This window comes from Rutilus rutilus, assembly GCF_951802725.1.
Source record: "Rutilus rutilus genome assembly, chromosome: 4".
Lineage (NCBI taxonomy): Eukaryota > Metazoa > Chordata > Actinopteri > Cypriniformes > Leuciscidae > Rutilus > Rutilus rutilus.
Genome location: NC_140212.1, coordinates 14,973,717 through 14,995,336, shown reverse-complemented (window position 1 = coordinate 14,995,336; position 21,620 = coordinate 14,973,717). Strand labels below are relative to the sequence as shown.

At 40.0% G+C, this 21,620-nt stretch overlaps 1 protein-coding gene across 1 annotated transcript in view; it reads left to right on the top strand.

Annotated features, from left to right (window-relative positions):
• Positions 1–7,017: 7,017 nt before the first annotated feature.
• The window catches only part of hgfa (hepatocyte growth factor a), a 22,519-nt gene continuing 7,916 nt past the window's right edge, over positions 7,018–21,620 (top strand). Inside the window, exons 1-11 of the mRNA XM_084406374.1 lie at positions 7,018–7,141; positions 11,496–11,640; positions 12,504–12,616; positions 13,051–13,165; positions 16,607–16,749; positions 16,879–16,999; positions 17,081–17,199; positions 17,599–17,764; positions 18,438–18,571; positions 19,349–19,442; positions 21,434–21,570. Of these exons, the coding sequence (XP_084262500.1) occupies positions 7,078–7,141; positions 11,496–11,640; positions 12,504–12,616; positions 13,051–13,165; positions 16,607–16,749; positions 16,879–16,999; positions 17,081–17,199; positions 17,599–17,764; positions 18,438–18,571; positions 19,349–19,442; positions 21,434–21,570 (1,351 nt within the window). The 5' untranslated portion in view covers positions 7,018–7,077. The remainder of the gene's footprint in view (positions 7,142–11,495; positions 11,641–12,503; positions 12,617–13,050; positions 13,166–16,606; positions 16,750–16,878; positions 17,000–17,080; positions 17,200–17,598; positions 17,765–18,437; positions 18,572–19,348; positions 19,443–21,433; positions 21,571–21,620) is intronic.

Here is a 21,620-nt window from a genome sequence, read left to right as displayed (position 1 = left end):
GGGACTGTTAAAAAATGACATATAGACTCAATGTAATGTTGACTTTTAACAAACTTTTTAACTAACTCTATTTCAAACAAAAACCCTACAGTACATTGATATATTAGAAACATTCATGTAGTATTTGGATTATGTGAAATTGTACGTGGACCAAATGTCAACTGAATTTGTAATCCCAATATCCTTCAGGTCTCATTATCTGTTACCAGACATGTTAAAGTTGCAGTTTCGGTTCATATTTTTGGCCAAGTCTCTTTTTAGTCAGTGAGACTAACAATGAAAATCTGCTTATAGGTCACTAACTTTACACCCTTAGTGTCCAAACTCACATGCCAAACATCTTTTTTGGTTAGGGTGGTGTGTGTACTTGAAAGCTAAGGGGGTCAAACTGCGGTCCAGGTAATTTGCTGCCTGTGAAACTGAAGTCCAGCACCCAGACCTGCATTAGGGGCTTTTGAGAGCTGCAGGACATCTATTAACACCTGTCTCCTGTTTTCTTCTGTCGCTTGCCCTCTCCCTCTGTGTTCTCTCTTCCTCGCTAATAACTCCACTTAAGACACAGCAGTCACCCCGAGTCCGGTCTTGAGCGGTCTCAGCAGGGTGCCAGGGGTGGCCGTGTGGCTGAGTGTCTGGAAGGGTAAAGCAATTTATTTAGGCTTGTTCCCGCACACGTGGAGCCACTTAGTAAGCAATGAGGTGCCAGACAATCTCACAGCTGCCACAGCACCAGAGCTCCAGCCCTTCCACCCTTTCCAGGCCAGGGCAGGGTCTTTTATTTGGGCTTGATTTCAAAACTTTAAACCAGGAACTGGAAGACAACCAATAAGCGAAACGGACTGAGTCAGTCAACACCACTGAGATTATAAATCGTTTGCAGAACTTTTGGATTTAGTTTCTGTCAAACATTTTCATTGGATCTGTTATCTGTACTGATTTAAGCTTCATGATGACAACATTTTGTTATGGAAACAGGACAGAGATATTGATGACTCATCTTGCACTACAAATGTTTGCCCAATCAAACGCTCTCTGGAATTAGAATGCCCCTCCTCCTAATTCACCTGCCTCAAACTAGCAATAGCAAGTAGCGAATTGTGGATCATGCTTGTGATGTAACTAAACCTTGCTGTTTAAATAGGAAGAGTGTAAATTCTTTACCAGATATGATGTAATAAGCATTTGTAAATAATCATTTTGAGAGCAGAAGACAAACTTACGTCAGAAAGTGAAGATGCCTCAGAAGTTTACCCTGAAAATTCCAGATTGAGTCATGACCACAAAGCAAATTGTCCTCTTAACATTGTTTATTCCAACATAATTATTATATTTGCTTCAGTGAAGCTTGTTCATTTGTGTCCTCACTGACGTCAAGTTGCAAAAGTGTGGTCAGTCCACTTTCCTTTGTTTTCATTGTTACTGGGGAAAGCGCGAGCTGTACCGATGTGATCTGTGGCCGGTCGCACGCGCACCGGGGTTAAGAAACCTGCTCGTTTGTAATTGGATTTATGTGCAGGAATGTTTTTCCAAGGCGCGACTTGTGAAATAGCACGCCATCTGCTCCCTATTAGAGCCTCAGACCAACGATCGCTACACAACAAGCAAGGAAAGCCCCAGACGTGCAGATTCATAGTGCTGGAGGGCCGCTTTATTACCACACAAGGGAGAACTATGGTTCCAGAATGCGGATGCCATGATTGGCTGTTCCACCACTGCGTTTGCTATGCTATTAGACTCTCTGAACCATTTTTCAGTGAGAAACTCTTAACTTTCCATTGTCAGTTTCAAAGTTGTCATTGTCAAAGTTTATTTCCTTTACACATCTATCACTGTTTTATTGCTAGCTATATTTTTAGTAGTGCTTGCTAAAAGGCAAGCATCATCATTACTATCTCTAACTCTTTTTACAAAACCCCTGACCCTAAGTATTAAACTTGGGCAGGCAAGATGTCCCGCATCATGCGTTACATGTGCTATGTTTCTTTTCAAAGCAATCAAACTTACGACTTTTCTTGGAGGGCAATAAAATGGGCATGAATAAGGAATACAAGCCATTTCTAGGAACGAGAATATCACAGATATATTGAGATGGACTATTTTGACTTGGGCCTGTACGTAACAAACTTGCAACCACCCAGAACACCTAAGCTGTATAGTAGCATTCTAACAAACACTTAGATAGCACTAGCAACAATATAGTACTCATGTTGCCACGCCCCTTTTTGGCACTTGCACTTGTTCATTTCCGGTTATTTCCACAGAATGAAGGTAAGATCTTATGGGTTTATCAATGAACCGCTCGTTTTGAAATCTTCCCGGTCTTCTTTGTCATCCGCTTCAAACATTACAGTGCCTGTGATAACTTTCATTGACTCTACAATTAGTAAATCCACTTCACCAGCTACTCTTCAGCAGCAATGCCATAGAAATATACAGAGCTACCGGAAAAAAACGGAAGTTCAAACAGGTAATTCTAAAGATGGCTGTGCGCTTGTTTCTCTGGCGCATAAGGTCTATGCCAACATGTTAACAGTGATACAAATGCTAACATGCTAACAACCACTCAGAACACTTTTGCAACCACAAAGCAACATTCGGTCCTACTTTATATTAAGTGTCTTTAACTACTTATTTTACATTTCTTATATATAAAACAAATACCTGCATGCTATTACACCTGTAATTAATTTCTGCAATTACATCTTTAATTACATTGTTCACTAACCCCTTAAGCCTAACCACACCACAAAACCTGTTCCTAACCTTAATAGTAGCAAAAGTGTTTTGCAATATAGCATGAACACAATAAATATATTGTGCCTAGCATTTTTTTATGGAAGTACATAGTAAACTGGCTAGAGAAACTTTGACAAACTTGGGTCAAAGGTCAAGGAAAGGAGATCACAATAACGATTAGACCCCTCGTGAGGGTTCAAACTTTAGTCCCACAAGGGAATGGTACTTGCGAATGTGTTTGTATGTGCAAAAGTGCACACAGAAGGATGACAGACCCCAGCCTTGGAAAAGTAGTGTTTCCCTCAAGCCTCTAGTGCGAGACCCACCCTTCCATCTCGCTAGTTTCAGAGCCCCAAGACTTATGTCGTAATTGTGTGTGTGTGTTTGTGCAAATGTAAAATAAGATGAGAGACAAACACCACAACACCTAATATACATAAGTGTTTGTCTTTGAAACGTAATGCCCTATATCTACAGTAATGTTTTCTTGAGATTAGAATTTAAGAAGGAAGGAAAATATACATTTGAAGGGCCCGTATGGGAAAGAAACAGGACGAGAGATGTGTGAGCGATAGTGGTGGTAAAAAAGCTTTTTTTACAATTGTTTTACAATAAAAAGTGGCTGCACAGCGTCACATTAAAAACATCAACAAATCATGTAGTATAACACAATGAAATACTTGAGATTTATATGTTGCTTGCAAAAAAAATGTATTCCATCAGAACACATGGCTTCGTTTCAATGGCTGTAAATGGGAAAAGATGCTTTCTGCAGACTTCTACCAGTAGGGGCAAACTGGCCTCTTCTAGCCTGCCAAAACTTGACCCCTTGGTGCTAATTCACATGTACCAGACAGAAAATCCATATTTTACCTAAACCTTAGTCTTATCCTAATCTCTCTCCAGTGTTTTAAGAGGCCTGTGTTGTCCTAAAGTGACTCTAAGACCTGTGCTCATGGCTTGCTTTTCCTCCCTTGATATCTGAGCTTGTTCTCTGTCCAGCTGCAATATAACGACTGAAGCCGAAGCAGGCGCACTCCTCAGAGGCGACATCGCTCACACTGATGAGGAGAGTTTGAGCAAAGGCAGTGATGGAGATAGAGACTGTTTGGGAGTGTGACAAACAGATACAATCAGAATGAATAAGAATGGCAATTAATGAATGAGACAGCAAGAGACAGAGATCGGAGGAGTGGCTGAGGTTCAGACGGGAGTTCTGATGGTACTTTAATGAAGTGCTCTCTAAAAGGAACAAGCGTTTTTGGAGCAAGATCACACACAAAAACCGAGCCAGGCCGTTATAGCCACAGTCGGGATCGGCAAGATAAAGAAACAAAAAACTGAAGAAAATGTGAATGGTGCCTTCCCAGGGTATTGCTATGTGGTTACTAGGTGGCCATCCCTACCCCAGTATTAAGCTGTGGTGACATCTACTGTTCTTTGGCAAAATTCTCAGTTGAAATCCAGTCATTTTAACAGGATGCCATGAGATCGGGAATTTTGCATAAGGGTGAAAGATTTCCCCACGCAGATTTTGCATCGGGTTCAAGTTGGTCACACAAATTTGCTGCATTGACCAACAAAAGTTTTAAAGTGACTTCTGTGTGAACTGTGTTAAGTTATCAATCTTATTGTGAACAATCTATCAATTTATCCATGCATATATTTTATTTTTTACTTTTTTTTAAATATCATAACTATATCTCCTGGTGAAACAATGGACTTCTCTCTGGTGACAAATGCCAGACTCCACCAATCATTTAGTCTGTTTAAACCCCGCCCCTTTCTTACAATTGACTGCAAGCTTGCATTCAGATCTGCCTCCATCCATCCAATCAAGTCCCACCCTACTTTTTTGATTAACATTGTCTTTACTAACTTTCTGGGCCGGCAAGTTTCAATTACAGAGAAGCCTATGGAGGAGTGAGACAGCTTTCAGATTTAATAAAAAATATCTTAATTTGTGTTTCCGAAGATGAACGAAAGTCTTACGGGGTTGGAACAACATGAGGGTGAGTAATTACTGACAGAATTTTCCTTTTTGGGTGAGCAGTGGACTTTTTTTGCCTGTGAAATTTTTGCAGATACTAATGTGACCACACCTTTAGGGGTTCAAATTCTCAAACCTGAGTATACTGTAATTGAAATGTTTCAGAAAATGTATAGTGATACTTTACTTAGATGAGGAAAGTCTTGTCCTCAGCAGACCCATCCCACAGAACAGCTGTCACTCTGGAGTGTGATACCTGACACGGACAGATGTTCTAACAAATGGGCCTGTATCATTATCAGTTGCTCAATAAAGACTCTTTCATCTCATTGTAAAATGAGTTCTTTTCACAGTAAAACTGAGGGGAGTTCATTCGGGCTGCTTTGAAATGGGTTTCACCAGGCCGGGCCGCCCTTGGGGATTGGGTGGTGGTCAAAGCCCAGCCTGATGTATTTAAGTCAAGGCATTTACTCTGGCCACATTCTCCCCAACAGCCCCGCCAGGCCCAGCTCTCTCCCTCCAACTGACACGCTGACACCTGGGCTGGCCAGCATGCCGCATGCTTGGGCCCACCTGCTCGCCACACATACCGCAATGCAAACATTTCAACAGTTAGGTCGACTTTAAAAGCTCCACGCGACTTAATGAGAAAGAATCCGAGGTCTGCGTTTCACCTCTATGTCTCTCTCTCTCTCTCACTCTCTAGAGGGCATTTAGAACTGCCCATTAACGGCCAAAGTGTGGATTTCCTGTGAAATAACGATTGTGCCCTCCACATGGTTCGCGTCTAAATACTCAGGAACACTTAGTTAAACATGAAGCCCGGCGTTCGGCAATCGGAATGGGATTGCTTCCAGCTGTGCCACACTGACCAGCATCCAGAGCAGGAGAGATCCATCAGAAGTCTTTCTTTATTGATGCCGTGGCTTATATTGCATTTATTGGCTTTACTGTGGAATATCAGGGTGTGAAGTGGTCAGAGATTCGCTTAGCCCCAATCCCTCTTCATGAATTCACTTTCAGGTCGCAATCTAACCACTATAGGTGACCTGGCAGATGACTGCTTTGATTTCTCGGTTTCATGGCAGAGGACTGTGCTGTAATTCCTTAAAAGTCCACTTTGTCCCTGGGATTTTCTTTTAATTCGTTCTATTGTTCGCCTCTGATGAATAAGTATAATGAAACAGACAGTAATGCTAAAAAGCCAAAGGGTAGCTCTCAGACTCACATTTTAGGGACTGTTTCATTTAACCATCTCTCCAAGCATTGATATTGATGATGTATTGTCCCCTCCCCTTAAAAGTATTGCACAGTGCTGAGTTTCAAGCCTGTTACAATGTCTTCCTTGAACTTCCGTCAGTTCCTTCCCCAACACGGTAGAGGATTTAAATTTTAGTATGTTCATCTCAGAGCAGTTGTCTTATGCTCTATAAAGTTCCTATAAGGCTAGATATGAACCTCTGATTTACTAAATGAGCTCTGATGTGTGAATAAAACCCATTTCTGTGTACACATTTTTGTACTACAGTATATGGCTATTTTTCTATTATTTATTGATTCTAAATATGGCAAAACAGTCCAAATTATTCTGACAACAATGCACTGACCAAATTATTATACTTTTATGGAGCTGTTGAGTCTTTTTTAAGTTTAAAAGCTCAGTCACTATTGCATGGAAAACATCAACCTGGGCAATTGTTCCGAATTTCTCCTTTTTGTGTTCCACCGAAGAAAGTAATTCAGTTTTAGAACGACAGAAGGGTGAGTATTCTGAGTAAATGAAAAATAATTTGGGGGGTAAACTATTCCTTTAACAACACTGTAATCATAATCCAACACAATAGACTCTGCACCATAGTGTTGCTCATACAGGTTTTATTTGTATTGTACATTTGTATATTTTAGTGTGTTGAATTATTATTTGTAGTGCCTTATTTATTCATAACTGTGAGTAATATAAAAATTTTATGATGCCTATATCTTACACATAATAATAAACAGATTCTAATTACAAGCTCCACAAAACAATCACAGTTTAAAGGTCAGCAGCATTCACTCATGGCGAGACTAGGCTTATCTGCATGTCTCTAATGTGGTTATCAGTCAGAGTTTTAGGAAATGATGCATTCATCCGTGTTCTGATCAATCCCACATCCACTTCCAAATTTAAGGTTAAACTCCCTAATAAACGCTGACGTCCGCGGCGCGTGCGTGTGAGAGAGAGAGAGAGTGAGTGAGTGAGAGAGCGCAAGATCTCTGCGATCTGTTCCTGTTCATCACTCACACCAGCAGCAGCACCAGCTCGGACCTTATAAATTCTCCATCCCAAATCCTGGAATATCAAACCGAGCAATATGAAATTGGACATAATGTGGATTTATCAAACTCTTCTGTGTGTCTTACTGTCCCTGGATGCGGGTGAGTGACCATGACCACGTGAAGTGACTTATTGATTAACTGATTGTGTTTTAAATCGTGTTGATCACAGTGCAAAGATGCCACTGTTAGATTGTCTTTGAGCAATATGAGATCGATAAAACGTTCATGCATCTAAAAAAGTTATGGATCCATAACTATTTGTGTTGTATTAGAAAAAGTAATGTGCTGTAAGATGTTTTATGCATTTTGAGGGTAAAGTGAATTGGATATTGTGTGTATGTTTAATATTTAAGACAAGGCAAAATTACCATGGTGACCAAATACCATACTGCAGTTATTGAAAATGATATGATCAATAAGTTATGACAACATATGTTTTTACATTACTTTCACTTATCAAAATAAAACATTTTTATAAGTTATACAAGTTTCAACTCATCATTAAGCCAGTTTAATGTAATTTAAGTTGAAATGACTTAAACATCTAAGTTGATTGTACTTAAAAAAATTAAGGCATAGTGTAAAACTACTTAAGCCATCAGTGACCTGACAATTCTGCCACTGTCTGAAGGAGATCTCATATTAATGACAAACTACACTGTAAACTCTCACTCTCAGTACTCTAAAATTGGGTTTAATTAAACTGCATTATCTATGAATGAAGCTTAATTGCTACAAAGTGGTACCAGAGTTACAACCTGCAGCTGTAAGTTCATTGCACTTTGCTGATGAAGAAACTTGAGGTAGAACTCCAACTCATACAAACCAGTGGAAATGCAAGATATTATTATAAAGATGATTTTTGTTTTTGTTTTACAGTATATGGTAAAAACTATGGTTACCATGGTAAATTGTTGGAAGGTTGTGGAGTGTCTGAAGGGTTCGTGTGAACCAATTTTAAATTATAAAAGAAAATCCTCCCAGTCCCAGCTTTTTTGGGGGGTATAGAAAACTAAAAATGCAATTAAGGGGGAATAAACAATCAAGGGGTGTTTTAATAGGGGGCCACAGTTTTCAAAACTGTCCTCATTTACAATAGTGTGTATTTAGTTTGGATTTTACACAAACCCATTGACCCTTCCTCATGTTTCAGTCTCATAAACGGAAGCCTGGAGATGTTGCATGCATCACGTAGTGCAGAGGATGTGGGGTGGTGTGGCCTAATGGTTAAAGTTCTGTGCTGGAACAGTATGTTGTAGGTTCAAACCCCACAAGATTATCACCATTGAGTCTTTTAGCAAGACACTTTTCATTTTCATGGGGCATGAAACTGTAAAAAGTGTATAAAATCTCCAACATTTACGCTACTTCAGTCCTACTTTCATGACATGCATCATTAGATGCGCAACAGTAAAGCATCAGACCCTTCCCAGAGTGCACATTTCCAGCAATGGGCAAACGCACATATGGGGTGAATGGACTCTCTAAAGCGGCGTTATCGTCGTGCTGTGCAACATCTGGACAGGGCCGTTTCTCCCATATTTCACCATTGCAAATATTCACCAGACCAGATGTGCTTCGTAAACACAGTACGAGAGGTTCTTCAAACTTTCACTGAAGCTCTAGGAAAGGAAAGGACATTAGTGAGTCAGACTGAAACCATTAATGCTGATGCCCATCCTCATTGCTACCATCATCCCGTTGTTATTTAAGGAAGCGATTTAGCCAAATCTAATAAGCATGCTGGGAGATAAAGATGCCCCCGACAGGCCAGAAAGAGGAATTTAAAGGAGTCTAATTGGGGCGCTGAAGGAAAAGATCAATGTTTGAAGAGCAGCTTGATGAAATCCAGATGTGGTCAGATGCGGCCCAAACATTAATAATGTGTTCTCACCAAAACCGCTTCAGCCACATAGGAGTTCGTTAAGAGATGTGGAGCACCACGCGTGCCTGAATCAAACTGAGGGGTGTTACCTTTCACCCCTGATTTTCAACAGTTTACTGAATGACTTGATAATCAGGGCACCGGGCCCAAGGCTACTGCACAGATCAGATCCAAGTTCATGCCCACGCTGTCGCTGAGTGAGATAACAGCCTACGGGAGAGTATATACAGTTCTGTTATCAGCTTTTAAACGGGACAGTTCATGCATGTCAAGCCTCAAAAAGGACAACAAAAAAAGCACCATAAAATGAGTCCATATGACTTGTATTCTTTATACCAAGTCATTTGATAGATTTGTGTGAAGAACAGACTAAATATTAAGTCAATATTCACTGGTAACATTTAATGAGTCTTAAACCAAATCGTTTATTCTAATTTGTGAGCTATCGAAATGGCTCAAAAGAATGATTCAGTCAGGTTCGACCCTGTCCCAGATGCTGCCCTCATGGATTACTGTCAGCACACTTATGAAACACGAAAATCCGACACTCTTGTTGACATCACGAGCATGTGGACAAGACGACAATCACAAGTACTCTCTTGCTCAATGATCTGGTTGCTGCGGTTCTCCAGTTAAATTAGGCATGGAACAGAAGTTGTCTTTTCTTTCCTATTGAGACGTATCCGGGTGAAATTCTCACACAAGAAAAAATGTTGAACGGAAATTGACTTTGTCCATGGGGAATTGATTGAATCGTTCTGGTTTGTTATTGCTGTGATGTCATGTGAGTGACAGGTTGTCCCACTCTCATGCCAGAAAACACGTCATCACAAAAGAGCCATCGCTGCAATAGGGAGGGGAAAGTATTTTGAGACTGTGAGGGCACATGAATTTTTTATAAATCAAATCAAGTATAATAAATACTGTAATGTTCCATAATACAAGAATTGTCCATTTTGGCTTTATGGACTCCCTGGATAGGAAGATTTTTAGTGAATAATGTCTGCATGGGGTTGTATTAAATGTATATAGTTGTAATTTTTCTGTGAACTATTGCATTTAAGAGTGCAGATCAGCAAATAAAGACAGTGTAAGGAAGATGTTGGACCTGGTAACAACAGAAAGATTATGCATATGTTTTAGTGTGGGAGTTACCATGTGAGCTTAGCACATGTATGTAAGCTGACTTTAGAAATATCCTCGGACCACCACAGTGCAGTGAATCGTGACACGTGTGTGTAAGTGAGAGTCTCTGGGCCCTTCACTGGCCTCTCATTCATTTCTGCAGAAGAAATAAATAGCAAACAGTCATAAAATAGCAAACAGAAACCTGATTTTACTCTGCTGACGAGTCTATGTATGTTTACTCTGCTTACTTTTGTTCATTAAAGAAACTTTTAGACACCAAAAAACAGCAGCAAATCAGAGTATTAGAATGATTTTTGAAGGATCATGTGACACTGGACTAGTGATGCTGAATTAAAACAATATTACAGTTTTATCTAATGAATATACACTCTTAAAAAAAAGGGTTCCTCGAGGTTCTATATAGAACCCTGGGGTTCAGTACTTGGCCAATAGAACCTTTTACCAAAAAAATGGTTCTATGTAGAACCCTTGCATAGCAAAGAACCTTTTTTTATTAAAATGGTTCTATAATTCATGTTTTACGACTGAAGTGTAAACTAAAGATTACACAACACATTCACAAAGCTTTTTGAGTCAAGACCCATGAGAATGACTGCTGTAGTCAAAAACAAGAGTAAACAAATATTAATATGAGCTGTACATTAGCATGAAACTTATATTTCCTAATATATTATAGTTTAACTTTTTGACAAATCATTTTGTGAATAAAAAAATAAACTAACCAGGAGTTTTCTTTATTTTGTATACCATATTGTGATGGTTTTAATCTATCGAAGGGAACATTAAAAACAAATAATCGTAAAAATGCTCCCTGGTGGCGTACATGCGTTGCGTTCTGGATTGTTTATATTTTCTTATTTAATAATAACTCGTTTAATAATAAAAAACCCTTAAATGGTTCTATTTAGAACCATCTAACTTGGATTCAAAGAACCATTTGGGGTTCTTTTTATGGAACCCTTTTAAATGGTTCTATATAGAACCATTTTGGAGTTCCATATATGAAGCGGGTGATAGAACCATTTCTGGTTCTAAATAGAACCATTTCTTTTAAGAGTGTAGCCTTGGTGAGCATAAGAGACTTTTGAATAGCAGTGTATATTGTAAAATATTTCAAAGCGTCATTTTAAAAACAGGTCACATGTCAAAACAAACATTTCAAAATGTTTTATTTAAAAAGTTATTTTCATTACACACTAAAGAGTGGACAATTTAAAATGCAAATGAATTTGTAAGGAAAATCTGTCAAATTATATCAGTTTTAATTCACAGAGACACAACAAATGGGACTGTTTCCTGAGAATGACCCCTTCTGATAATGTGTGTGACAGCTCTGACATGTGTGAGATTACAAGTGTACATGTACGTGTAGTACCTGCGTGTGTGTTTGGGTTTAATCTCCTTGTCTCTTTTGTTCAGAGTGCAGAAAACAGACATTGCAGAGGTTTCAGAAAAGTGAAAACAGCCGGCTGCTTTGTACAGACTGTCCAGAATCTCCTCGAATTAGAAACCTCTCGCTGGATGATTGTGCACGCAAATGCAGCAAGAGCAAGAAGTCCTGCAGGTGACACATGCACATGTAATCACACAGACACACAAGTTTACAGGGGTAGTTCAACCACAAAAAATGAAAATTCTGTTATCATTTACTCATGTCGTTTTGTTTCTCTTTGTAACACAACCCTAGTGAAAAAAACCTATACCAAAATGTATTTAAAATACATTTATTTCATACTTTGTATACTACAAATCCATTCATATTAACTGACATATTGACGCTTGCTGATATAAATATTATAATTTAACTTTATTTGGAGTACTTCTTTATTGCACAATGCACATTTCTGAATATTAAGCCTAAAATGTGTTTTAATATCACTATTAGGAAGGATAGTATGATCTCTGTATAATTTCAGCCTTTAAATGCAAGATATTTAAACTGTCCCTAAAGTATACTTTAGCACAATCAAATATACTTAAGTATCTTTAGTTTGACCTCAGCACTATTTCCAGATAACTGAAGTGCATTAAGTACTAAATTAGTTGTTTACCAATTTAGTGTACAAAAAGCACAATTGTAGGGTATTTTTATAAATATGTAAATGTATCGTAGTATACTTAGCATAAAATAAATGTATTTCAAATACATTTTGGTACATTTATTTTTCACTAGGGAAAAGAAGATATTTTGAAGAATGTCTCAATGTTTTTGTCCATATAATTAAAGTTAATGGGAAACATTCTTCAGAACATCTTCTTTTTCAGATTTGGAAGATCATGAAGGTGAGTAAATGTGGACAGAATTGTAATTTTTGGTTGAACTACTGATTCAGCAAGCTCATGTGAGACCTTCATCTGATCGTGGTGGTTCTCTGACCCAACAATTGTCTTTCGTTTTCTTGGTTTTCTCTCCTTGCTTCCTTACAGGGCATTCTACTTTGACCAGATAAACAGGAAATGTCACTTGCTTCCCTTCGATCGTTTCTCCGAAGGCGCAAAGAGAGAGCGAAAACCCAATTGTGACCTTTTCGAGAAGAAAGGTAAATATTTTGAATTCCCTTTTGAAGAAGTTCACTCACACTTGACTTTCTACTTTTATTATTTCTGACGTTTTCTTGGAAATATTTGGTTGTAAAACTGCGCAAATGCCAGTCATGTTTGTTTAGATTGCTGGCTCGAAGTGTAAAATCACTTCTATGTATAAAATCCCCTCTCATTGTAAACAACACATGCTTAAGAGATTTGGCAGCAAACAGAGTATAAGAAAGCATGACTGTTGACGGTAACAAGATGCCGTATGTTTATGCTTTCAGCAAAAGCTGGAGTTGAAAATTTTGATTTATGCCATAGTCGTCAGTAAAACTCTTGTTTGGAGACTTAAATCACTTCAGGATGTCAGTGAAATGTGTAATCTGTAAACAACGTTTATCATATCAGATTATATGAATATCTGTGTGCCGTTTGTTTTCCACAGACTATGTGAGGGAGTGCATCACTGGGTCAGGTGTCAACTACAAGGGGAGAAGGTCTATCACAAAGACTGGAATTACGTGTCAATCCTGGAATATGTCCATCCCACATGAGCACAAGTAAAAAGTCACTCTCTTTTTTTGATTTCTCTCTCTTTGACTCTCTGGGATGAATTTACTAAACAGTTGTGCTAATTCAGTGAGCGCTGGTGGATTAAGTCATTGACTTTATTTTCTGTGCAAATAGACCTAATTCAGCCTAATTCATTGGGAAGGAACAGGATCTTGCAACATTGTGACGCCTCTTGGTTCCTTAGTGAATTGTTTTACATCAATGGAGCCGGTGCATTCAAATAAAACGCAAACAATTTACCTTAGTATAAATAGCATATCACTTCTATTTACACTACCTATCACTGCTCGCACTCGTAAACAAGATGCTAATTATTGTGTTTTACACTGTGTGCAAACATTATCTAAAACTATTTACTCTCAGTATAAATAGCGTTTAAGTTCTGTTACACTTTGTGTAAACTGCATATACCTTTTGTACACACTGAGTAAATAGCTACAGCTAATAAACAACGCTATTCATAGTCAATTCTTGCATCTGTCTTTTAAACCGCTCTTTCCTCTGTAACTCATTCTCTCAGTAAGCTTGTCATTTGCAGCTTTCATATGGTCTCTGACAGCTAGCAATTTTCGCAGTACTCCTCACTGTTCCTAGCGTGGACTTAGCCGTTAGCCGTTAATTGGCGTCAGTGTGCTGTCTGCCAACAATCACTGATTAGTCTAGACTGCAGATGAGATTGCTTTCAGGCCTGGTCGTTTGAGGGTCATCTTTCTCACAACAGAAGTTAAGTGGGACTATTCGGAGTGCTGCCTTGACTGCGCGAACACAAGCCATTCTGGTTAATGTGGTCAATTGTTGCCAGCTCCTTGTTAGCCAAGAGGTTATTAGCTCTAAGAGCTACACTGCTTACAAGCTGTATAAAGATTTTAGAGGTGAGAGAATGAAAGAAAGATAGAAAAAGAACGAGAGAAGGAGGATTTATGGACTGAAGTCATGTTCTGTCTGCCCTCCAGCTGAGCTCACAAAGCCGCAGACACATTAAAATACGAGCAGCATTTGAGACTAGTGCACAGATGCTAATCCAGATCCTCTCCTCCCTATGGATAACAGTACTTTCCGACTTCGATTCCCTTCGAACCTTTTTCCATGTGATAAGATCTTTTTCCTCTCAGACCCAAGCTTCTCAATCTATCCACCAGAACAATGTGTCCACCTGCCCCATACATTTGGCCAAGCCAAAACGGGGGAGACAGCAGAAAATGATCAGAAAGAATGTGATGAGAACCAAGTAAATCTACTCTAAGAAGACAAAAAATGCAAGCCCCTTTTCTACCAAGAAGGTGCCAGTGCTGGTTCCAGAGCTGGTGGCCACCCAACACCAACTTGCTGCCAGGAAATGTCACTTTGTTGAGATGAAAACCTTTCGTATGTACACAAATGGAGAGTTTCCAATAAATTGCCCATTTCCGACTCATATGACCTCCAGGTGTTGTAAGTGTGATTAAAGAAAGTTTAAAGTTTCTGTTTGGATTGCATTCAGTGCGCGAGAGCGTCTGTTGGAAGCCAGAGAAGAATAGCTGGCTAACATCTGTTAGCACAACATCATTAGCTGTAGAAATCTCAGGTCTCATGTGGAACCAGCCACAAGATCCAGATGCAGGAACACAGTCCATTCCAGCACCACACGTCTTTCGTAACCCAGTTGTTTAAGCATGGCTTTTGTTTAGATTGTGTCCTAATGTGGCGTTATTTTAACTTATACTGAAGGTCTAGTACTGGATTTGATTGAGAGTTTTCCAGATCAATTCATTGTTTAGGTACACTTAGATTCAGATAGCATCTGTTGAGATACAATATGCTGGTTTTACATGGTTGAAGCTGGTCATTTATGGTTGTTAGCTGGTCCAGACTGGCTTAGGTGATATTCAGGTCAATCTAGTAGACCAGGGTTCCTCAAATCTGGCCTTGGACAAGCTAAACAAGGTCTTAAGAGTTACTTAAAAATTCAGGTAGCTGACTTTGTTCAGGGTTTGAGCTTCCGTCCTCCAGGGAAACATGAGGAGGACCATCCATCCATCTTCCATACTGTTTATCCTGTATATAGGGTTGTGGGACCTGGTAGACCAGGGGTGCCCAATCCTGCTTCTGGAGGGCCATTTTAGAGGGCCTGCAGAGTTTAGCTCCAACCTGCCCATTTAGAATAATCTATTAATCTCAAAGTCCTTGATCAACTGGTCTAGGAGTATTTAATTAAGGTTGGAGCTAAACTCTGGACACCCCTGTGTTTGACCATCTTGGTCAACCTGTTTTGAGAATGTAGACTATCCCGGTGTGGACCTCTCTGCTGAAAGACCTACAGGCTTTTTAACTAGCTCAATCAAGGAGACTTCCATGATCAACCACCTGCTAAGTTTTGCTGATGAACAACATGGCTATGCCAGGTCTCAAGGTGAACCAGCACCAAACTAGCACTAACTAGAAATTCATACTTGTCTAAGTTGATCTGTTTGGCTGATTGAGCTGATTTACTCAATTAGTGTTCCAAAAGACCAGGGATATCCCAATCCTGCTCTAGGCGGTCCAACTTTCTGCTTCAACCTGCTCCAACACACCTGCTTGGAAGTTTGTGGTAATCCTTAAGACCTTTTCTGTGTCCGAAATCAAAAACTTCCCTACTATATAGTATGCGGGGGAAAAAAATAAGTCAACAGAGTAGTATGTCCGAATACATATCCAGCAGCCATATCATCCTGTAGCCCAAGACTGGTTGCCCACTGAAGCTAAGCAGGGCTGAGCCTGGTTAGTACCTGGATGGGAGACCTCCTGAGAAAACCAGGTTGCTGCTGGAAGAGGTGTTAGTGAGGCCAGCAGGGGGTGCTCACCCTGTGGTCTGTGTGGGTCCTAACACCCCAGTGTAGTGATGGGACACTATACTGTCAAAGAGCACCGTCCTTCGGATGAGACGGTAAACCGAGGTCCTGACTCTCTGTGGTCATTAAAAATCCCAGGATGTCCTTCGAAAAAGAGTAGGGGTGTAACCCCGGCATCCTGGCCAAATTTGCCCCTTGGCCTCTGTCCATCATGGCCTCCTAATCATCCCCATATACTGATTGGCTTCATCACTGTCTCCTCTCCACCAGTAAGCTGGTGTGTGGTGGGCGTTCTGGCGCAATATGGCTGCCGTCGCATCATCCAGGTGGATGCTGCACATTGGTGGTGGTTGAGGAGATTCCCCCCTTCCATGTAAAGCGCTTTGAGTACCTAGAAAAGCGCTATATAAATGTAACGAATTATTATAATTATTATTACATGGTGTTTGAAAAACTATAGGCAAAAATTAGGGTTAATTAGGGTTGGAGCTAAACTCAGCGGGACAGTGGCTCTCTAGGAGTAGGACTGGACAAAAGTCAATTTGAGCTGGATGATCACTTTAACTGCATTTTTAACTCTGTTTTCCCTCTTCTTTTATCTATATATTTATTTATCAGTTTCAAGCCTGCCAGACACAAAAAGTTTGACCTGCGTCAGAACTTCTGCCGAAACCCGGATAATGATCCAAGTGGACCCTGGTGCTTCACTGAACTCACTGAGACTCGGCACCAGGAATGTGGGCTGCCCCAATGTTCAGACGGTTAGAGATGACCTCATCTATACTATAATATGTGTTATTTCAATGAGAGTAGAGTATGTGAGTGTGTTTGTGTCTGTTGCACCATCTGCGTAGTGTTTGTAATACCTGTGTGTTTCTGTGTGTTTGTAGTGGAGTGCATGAGGTGTAATGGGGAAACATACAGGGGGCCCATGGATCACACAGAGAGTGGGAAAGAGTGCCAGAGATGGGACTCACAGAAACCTCATAAACACACCTACCAGCCTCACAGGTACCCATTCACATGTACTCGCACACACATATGCACATTCAACTGTGCGATTTACTCGTTCTTCTGTATCTGTATTTATAGGCATGCAGGTAAAGGCCTGGATGACAACTACTGCCGCAATCCCAATAATGACGTGCGTCCATGGTGTTACACAATGGACAAAAGCACAACATGGGAATACTGTAACATCAGTGTGTGTGGTCTGTTCACTTTTCTTCATCTTCATCTTTCTTTCTATAAAATGTACATGCTTTGGGGTTTGGATTTGTTGTGATATTGTGTTATGCTGTGATATGCCATTTTGTACCTGACTAAAATATCATATTATATTATATTATATTATATTATATTATATTATATTATATTATATTATATTATATTATATTATATTATATTGTTGAATTTAATTCAAGCTAAAAGTTTGTAATGCATGTGGAAGAAACCTCTTTCCTATCACAGATAGTTGCGTGTGTGTGATATTTAGTTTGGCACAGGGATTGTGTACAGGTGCACTGGCTTGTTGTAAATCTCATGGTTACTCCTGTGTTTCATCCGATGCTTGGAATTCCTGACATTCTCTCTCCCTGTCTCTGTTTCAGACTCAGATAATGATGTGGAAGTGGAGGTGACCACCTCTTGCTTTCGGGGTCAGGGAGAGGGCTACAGGGGTACAGTCAGTGTGACCCCTGCAGGTGTGACCTGTCAACGCTGGGACGCTCTATTTCCTCACAACCATTCATACACACCACACAACTATAAATGCAAGTGAGTCATTCTACACTAATGCTTTTTTTATTATTATCATTATCACATAACTACATAATACTTTTTGAAGAAAATATGAGTGGTGTTTGCCAATGGAAAATATATAATATGATATATATATATATATATACCTTTTGTTGATATTCATAATATACTTGAACCTTAATGCCACCAAATAGCTACTGTAACCAAATAGATTCGAAATATTGAATGAAATAAAGTCAAATAAAACAAAAAATCGAAAGAATTGTTTTCCAAAAGGTGGTGAAGGAGAAAAATGGAAAGATGGAGAAAAAATCATTTGAATCTTTGAATCAGAGTTTTGAATTGATTCACTGACAGTTTGAACTGATTTACGGAAATGTTACTTTATAAATCAGACACATTCTTTAAACTTTTGTGCTTTAATGTTCTCAAACTAGCGGGTTACCAGTTTAATGACGCACTAGAAAACTTAACAACCAAATAAAAAGCGCATTAGAATCATCGCAATATACACAATGTTGCTCAATGTTATATTGCCAGCAAAATCATTACAAACATATTGTAAACATTTACAGGATTAGGGGTTTGTTCACCTCTGACTGGTACTAAATCATTCTGAAAAAGATGCAGAAAAAATATATACATGCAAATGTGATTTTACAAAATTGTTTGTGTGTGTCCCGTTCAGGGATCTCAGGGAGAACTATTGCAGAAACCCTGATGGCTCTGAAATTCCCTGGTGTTTCACCACAGACCCAAAAGTACGCAAAGCTTTCTGTACCAACATCCCAAGATGTGAGGCAGAGAGGTCTGACAGCACAGGTAAGCCCACACACACACACACACACACACACACACACTTCTTACACGCTTACACACACTCTCACACTTGTACTGCACCGCATGGCTAAGCATCGTGAACCATATTAGCCACATAATGAATTATGTTGTTCCAAAACGCTTAGCTCATCATAATTTACAAGAATTTTAATGATGAAAGACAAAGATGTTTTGCACAGAGGCGCCATCACGGACGTTTGGAGACTGCCTGTAAAGATCTGGCACCAGCTCCAGTGCGGTTTTGTTCTGGGTACCCTCACATTCCCCTTCGTCTGTGTCATACAAGCGCTCCTAAAAGAAAAAGATTCTTCTGCGCAAATCGTGTAGTCTGTTTCAAAATCCTGTCAGAATAGTCTCTTTTTTTTTCATGTGTGTTCCAGCTATGTGTTTCAAAAGACACATTTCTCACCAAAAGAGTCCCTTTGAGGTTTCAGGTCAGAGAGACAGAGCAATGCCTCTCTGGATTCACTCAAACTTCAGTCAGATCTTGGCACAGACAAAAGCTTTTTTCCCCTACTTGTTTGCCAACCACCAATTGTAAAGTGGTCCCTGACGTGAAATCGGCCCTCCCCCACTAGTAAAATGCTATTTCAAACATGCTTACTTCATGACAGCATGGATACAATCAGCAAATCCATAAATAATCTAAACATGGAGCTTTGAATAAGCACGGCTTTTACTGAAGGTACTGTACATGCATGTGTTCAGGCATGTTAACACTGTTTATGTTATCTTATGTATGTTTTATCTGTGTCCTAGAATGTTACGAAGACAACGGGGAGAGTTATCGTGGCAATTTGTCGAAAACAAGATCTGGGATTCCTTGTGGGCTGTGGTCCGACCACACATTCAGGTACACGTTTCCATGAAATCACTGAAACAATTTAAAGCTGCCGTGTACCGTTTTATTTTCATGTTAAAATGCGTTCTATTCCATGGTAATGTTCAGAGACAACAAGTAAATGAGACTGTTAAAAAAAGCACAAACCACTAACTTTCAGTTGTTTTCAGCATTGTTGGGTTTGAGTGATCAACCAATGGCATGAGTTTGTGGGCTGGTTTAAACACAGTCGTGGAATCCAGTCATAACAATGTAATTGTTGACACTCAAAATGACACTGAATTTGGCCAATTTTGAAAGAATGAGTGCCGCAGATTTATAAAAAGATCCAAATGGCTCACAAATGAGTGAAATATACATACACTTACATTTTATCCAATGCTCAACATTGAAAAATCGATTAAAAATGACATAAAATAAGTATTTGACCCAAAATCTTATTAGATATTGTATATCAAGTATTGTGTAGTTTTGTGTCGTGTTGCATTCCCTGAATTGAAATCAGTTGTGAGTCTTTTGTGACAAACTAAGCCAACAGTCGGCTGTCCTCCAACGTCGGGCCATCAGTGAGCGTCTACCGGCCCAGTTTTTGCAATGTGTTCCGCACCGTCGGCGCCCATCATGTTGAATAGAGAACTCTGACTGGCTTAGCGAACGAGTCAGTGCATGCGAATAAAAGCGAAAGTGATGAAAGCAAGCAAAGAAGTCAAGACAGAAGCCGGTTCTAATTTTACGTCATCTTACCTGAGCATTCAATATGCGAAATCTTTCAACAACGTGAGCCACCTGGAATGAAGAAAGTGATCAGCATGATGTATTTTCAAAATGTTACAGTAAGGACATGCTGCTTTGTCCCAGTTTAGGTTTCCCTTTTTGAAGGATGAATATAGACTATTGACACCTGCTGATATAGACAGTTATTTCCTTGCATGCTGTAAGCAATGTTGACAGTCGACTTTAGTCCTTTTGGTGTGTTTGGTATGTAGAGCAATCCAAATCTGTCACTTACAAGGTTCCATTCTAGTTAGGATGTGGTCACTATGTGGTCAGTGAGGCATCTCACTCGGTTTTGAAATATTTCGAGCTTTTTTGCACTTTTGCTCTCTCATGGGTTCCTGTTGACTCTTGGAACCAGTTTTCCTTGCAGAAATCATATATTAGCACTGATGTTGAGTTTGTTTTGAAAGGCGGTTATCAGGCAGTATTACAACATTGAAAGAGGACTGAGGCAGTGATAACAAACAGAAGAGGGAGAGCCGGGCCGCTCATATTCATCACTGATACACCGAGGACAGAAAATACCACACACTGTTCTCCGGGAGACAAATGCCCCATAAAGCAACTCGCTCAGCGTCCTGTAGTCCCTCAGCTAAGCTGTTAACATCACTTAATTTACAGGAATTTTAAAAGCCAAAATGGCACAGACAGATGGACATGTTGCAGGGTTGACCTCTGACCCCAGGAAGTGCTGTCCCCCGCTCTCAAAACACGGGCAGATCAAAGCCAATCAGCTTCTTCAAATGGCGTCCAGCCAGTGAGTCTGCCTCACACGGGGTCGAAAGGTTGTCTCTGAGAAAACTCAACGTTGGCTTGTTCAGCGGTCACCAGGGACGAAAAATTACCTCTCCACTTTATCACTCTCTGTTTCCTACACATTTTTCATTCTGGGTTTTCGGCCCCTGCGATCGGAGGGCTGTCTGTCTCACTCTAGGATTTATTTTCTTTGTAAGTCAACTCTGTAGAAGACGCTTGGCATGCAGTTTCGGGCTGGATTGTGTGTAGCCATGAGGACAGGTGGTGTAATGCGCAGAGCTGCAGTGACTGTTCTGAGTTCATACTTTCATACTTTTATGGTCGCTGGAGGGAGGATATGAATATGATTCCTTCTTTGAACATCTTGTCACACAGCGACATACGAGTCAACATTTCCATCCCTCTAGTGCTGGCCTGTTTCTCTGAACTGAGTAGCTGATTTCCTGTTCTTTGTTTTTATGTGTGTGAAGGAGAGAGACGCGGTCAGCGGAGGCCAGTGCGGGCTTAGAGTTGAACTTGTGCAGGAATCCAGACCGAGATAAGCATGGGCCATGGTGCTACACGTCCAACTCCTCCATTCCCTGGGACTACTGTGGACTGGAGCGCTGTGAGTCTGCCATCTATCTATCTATCTATCTATCTATCTATCTATCTATC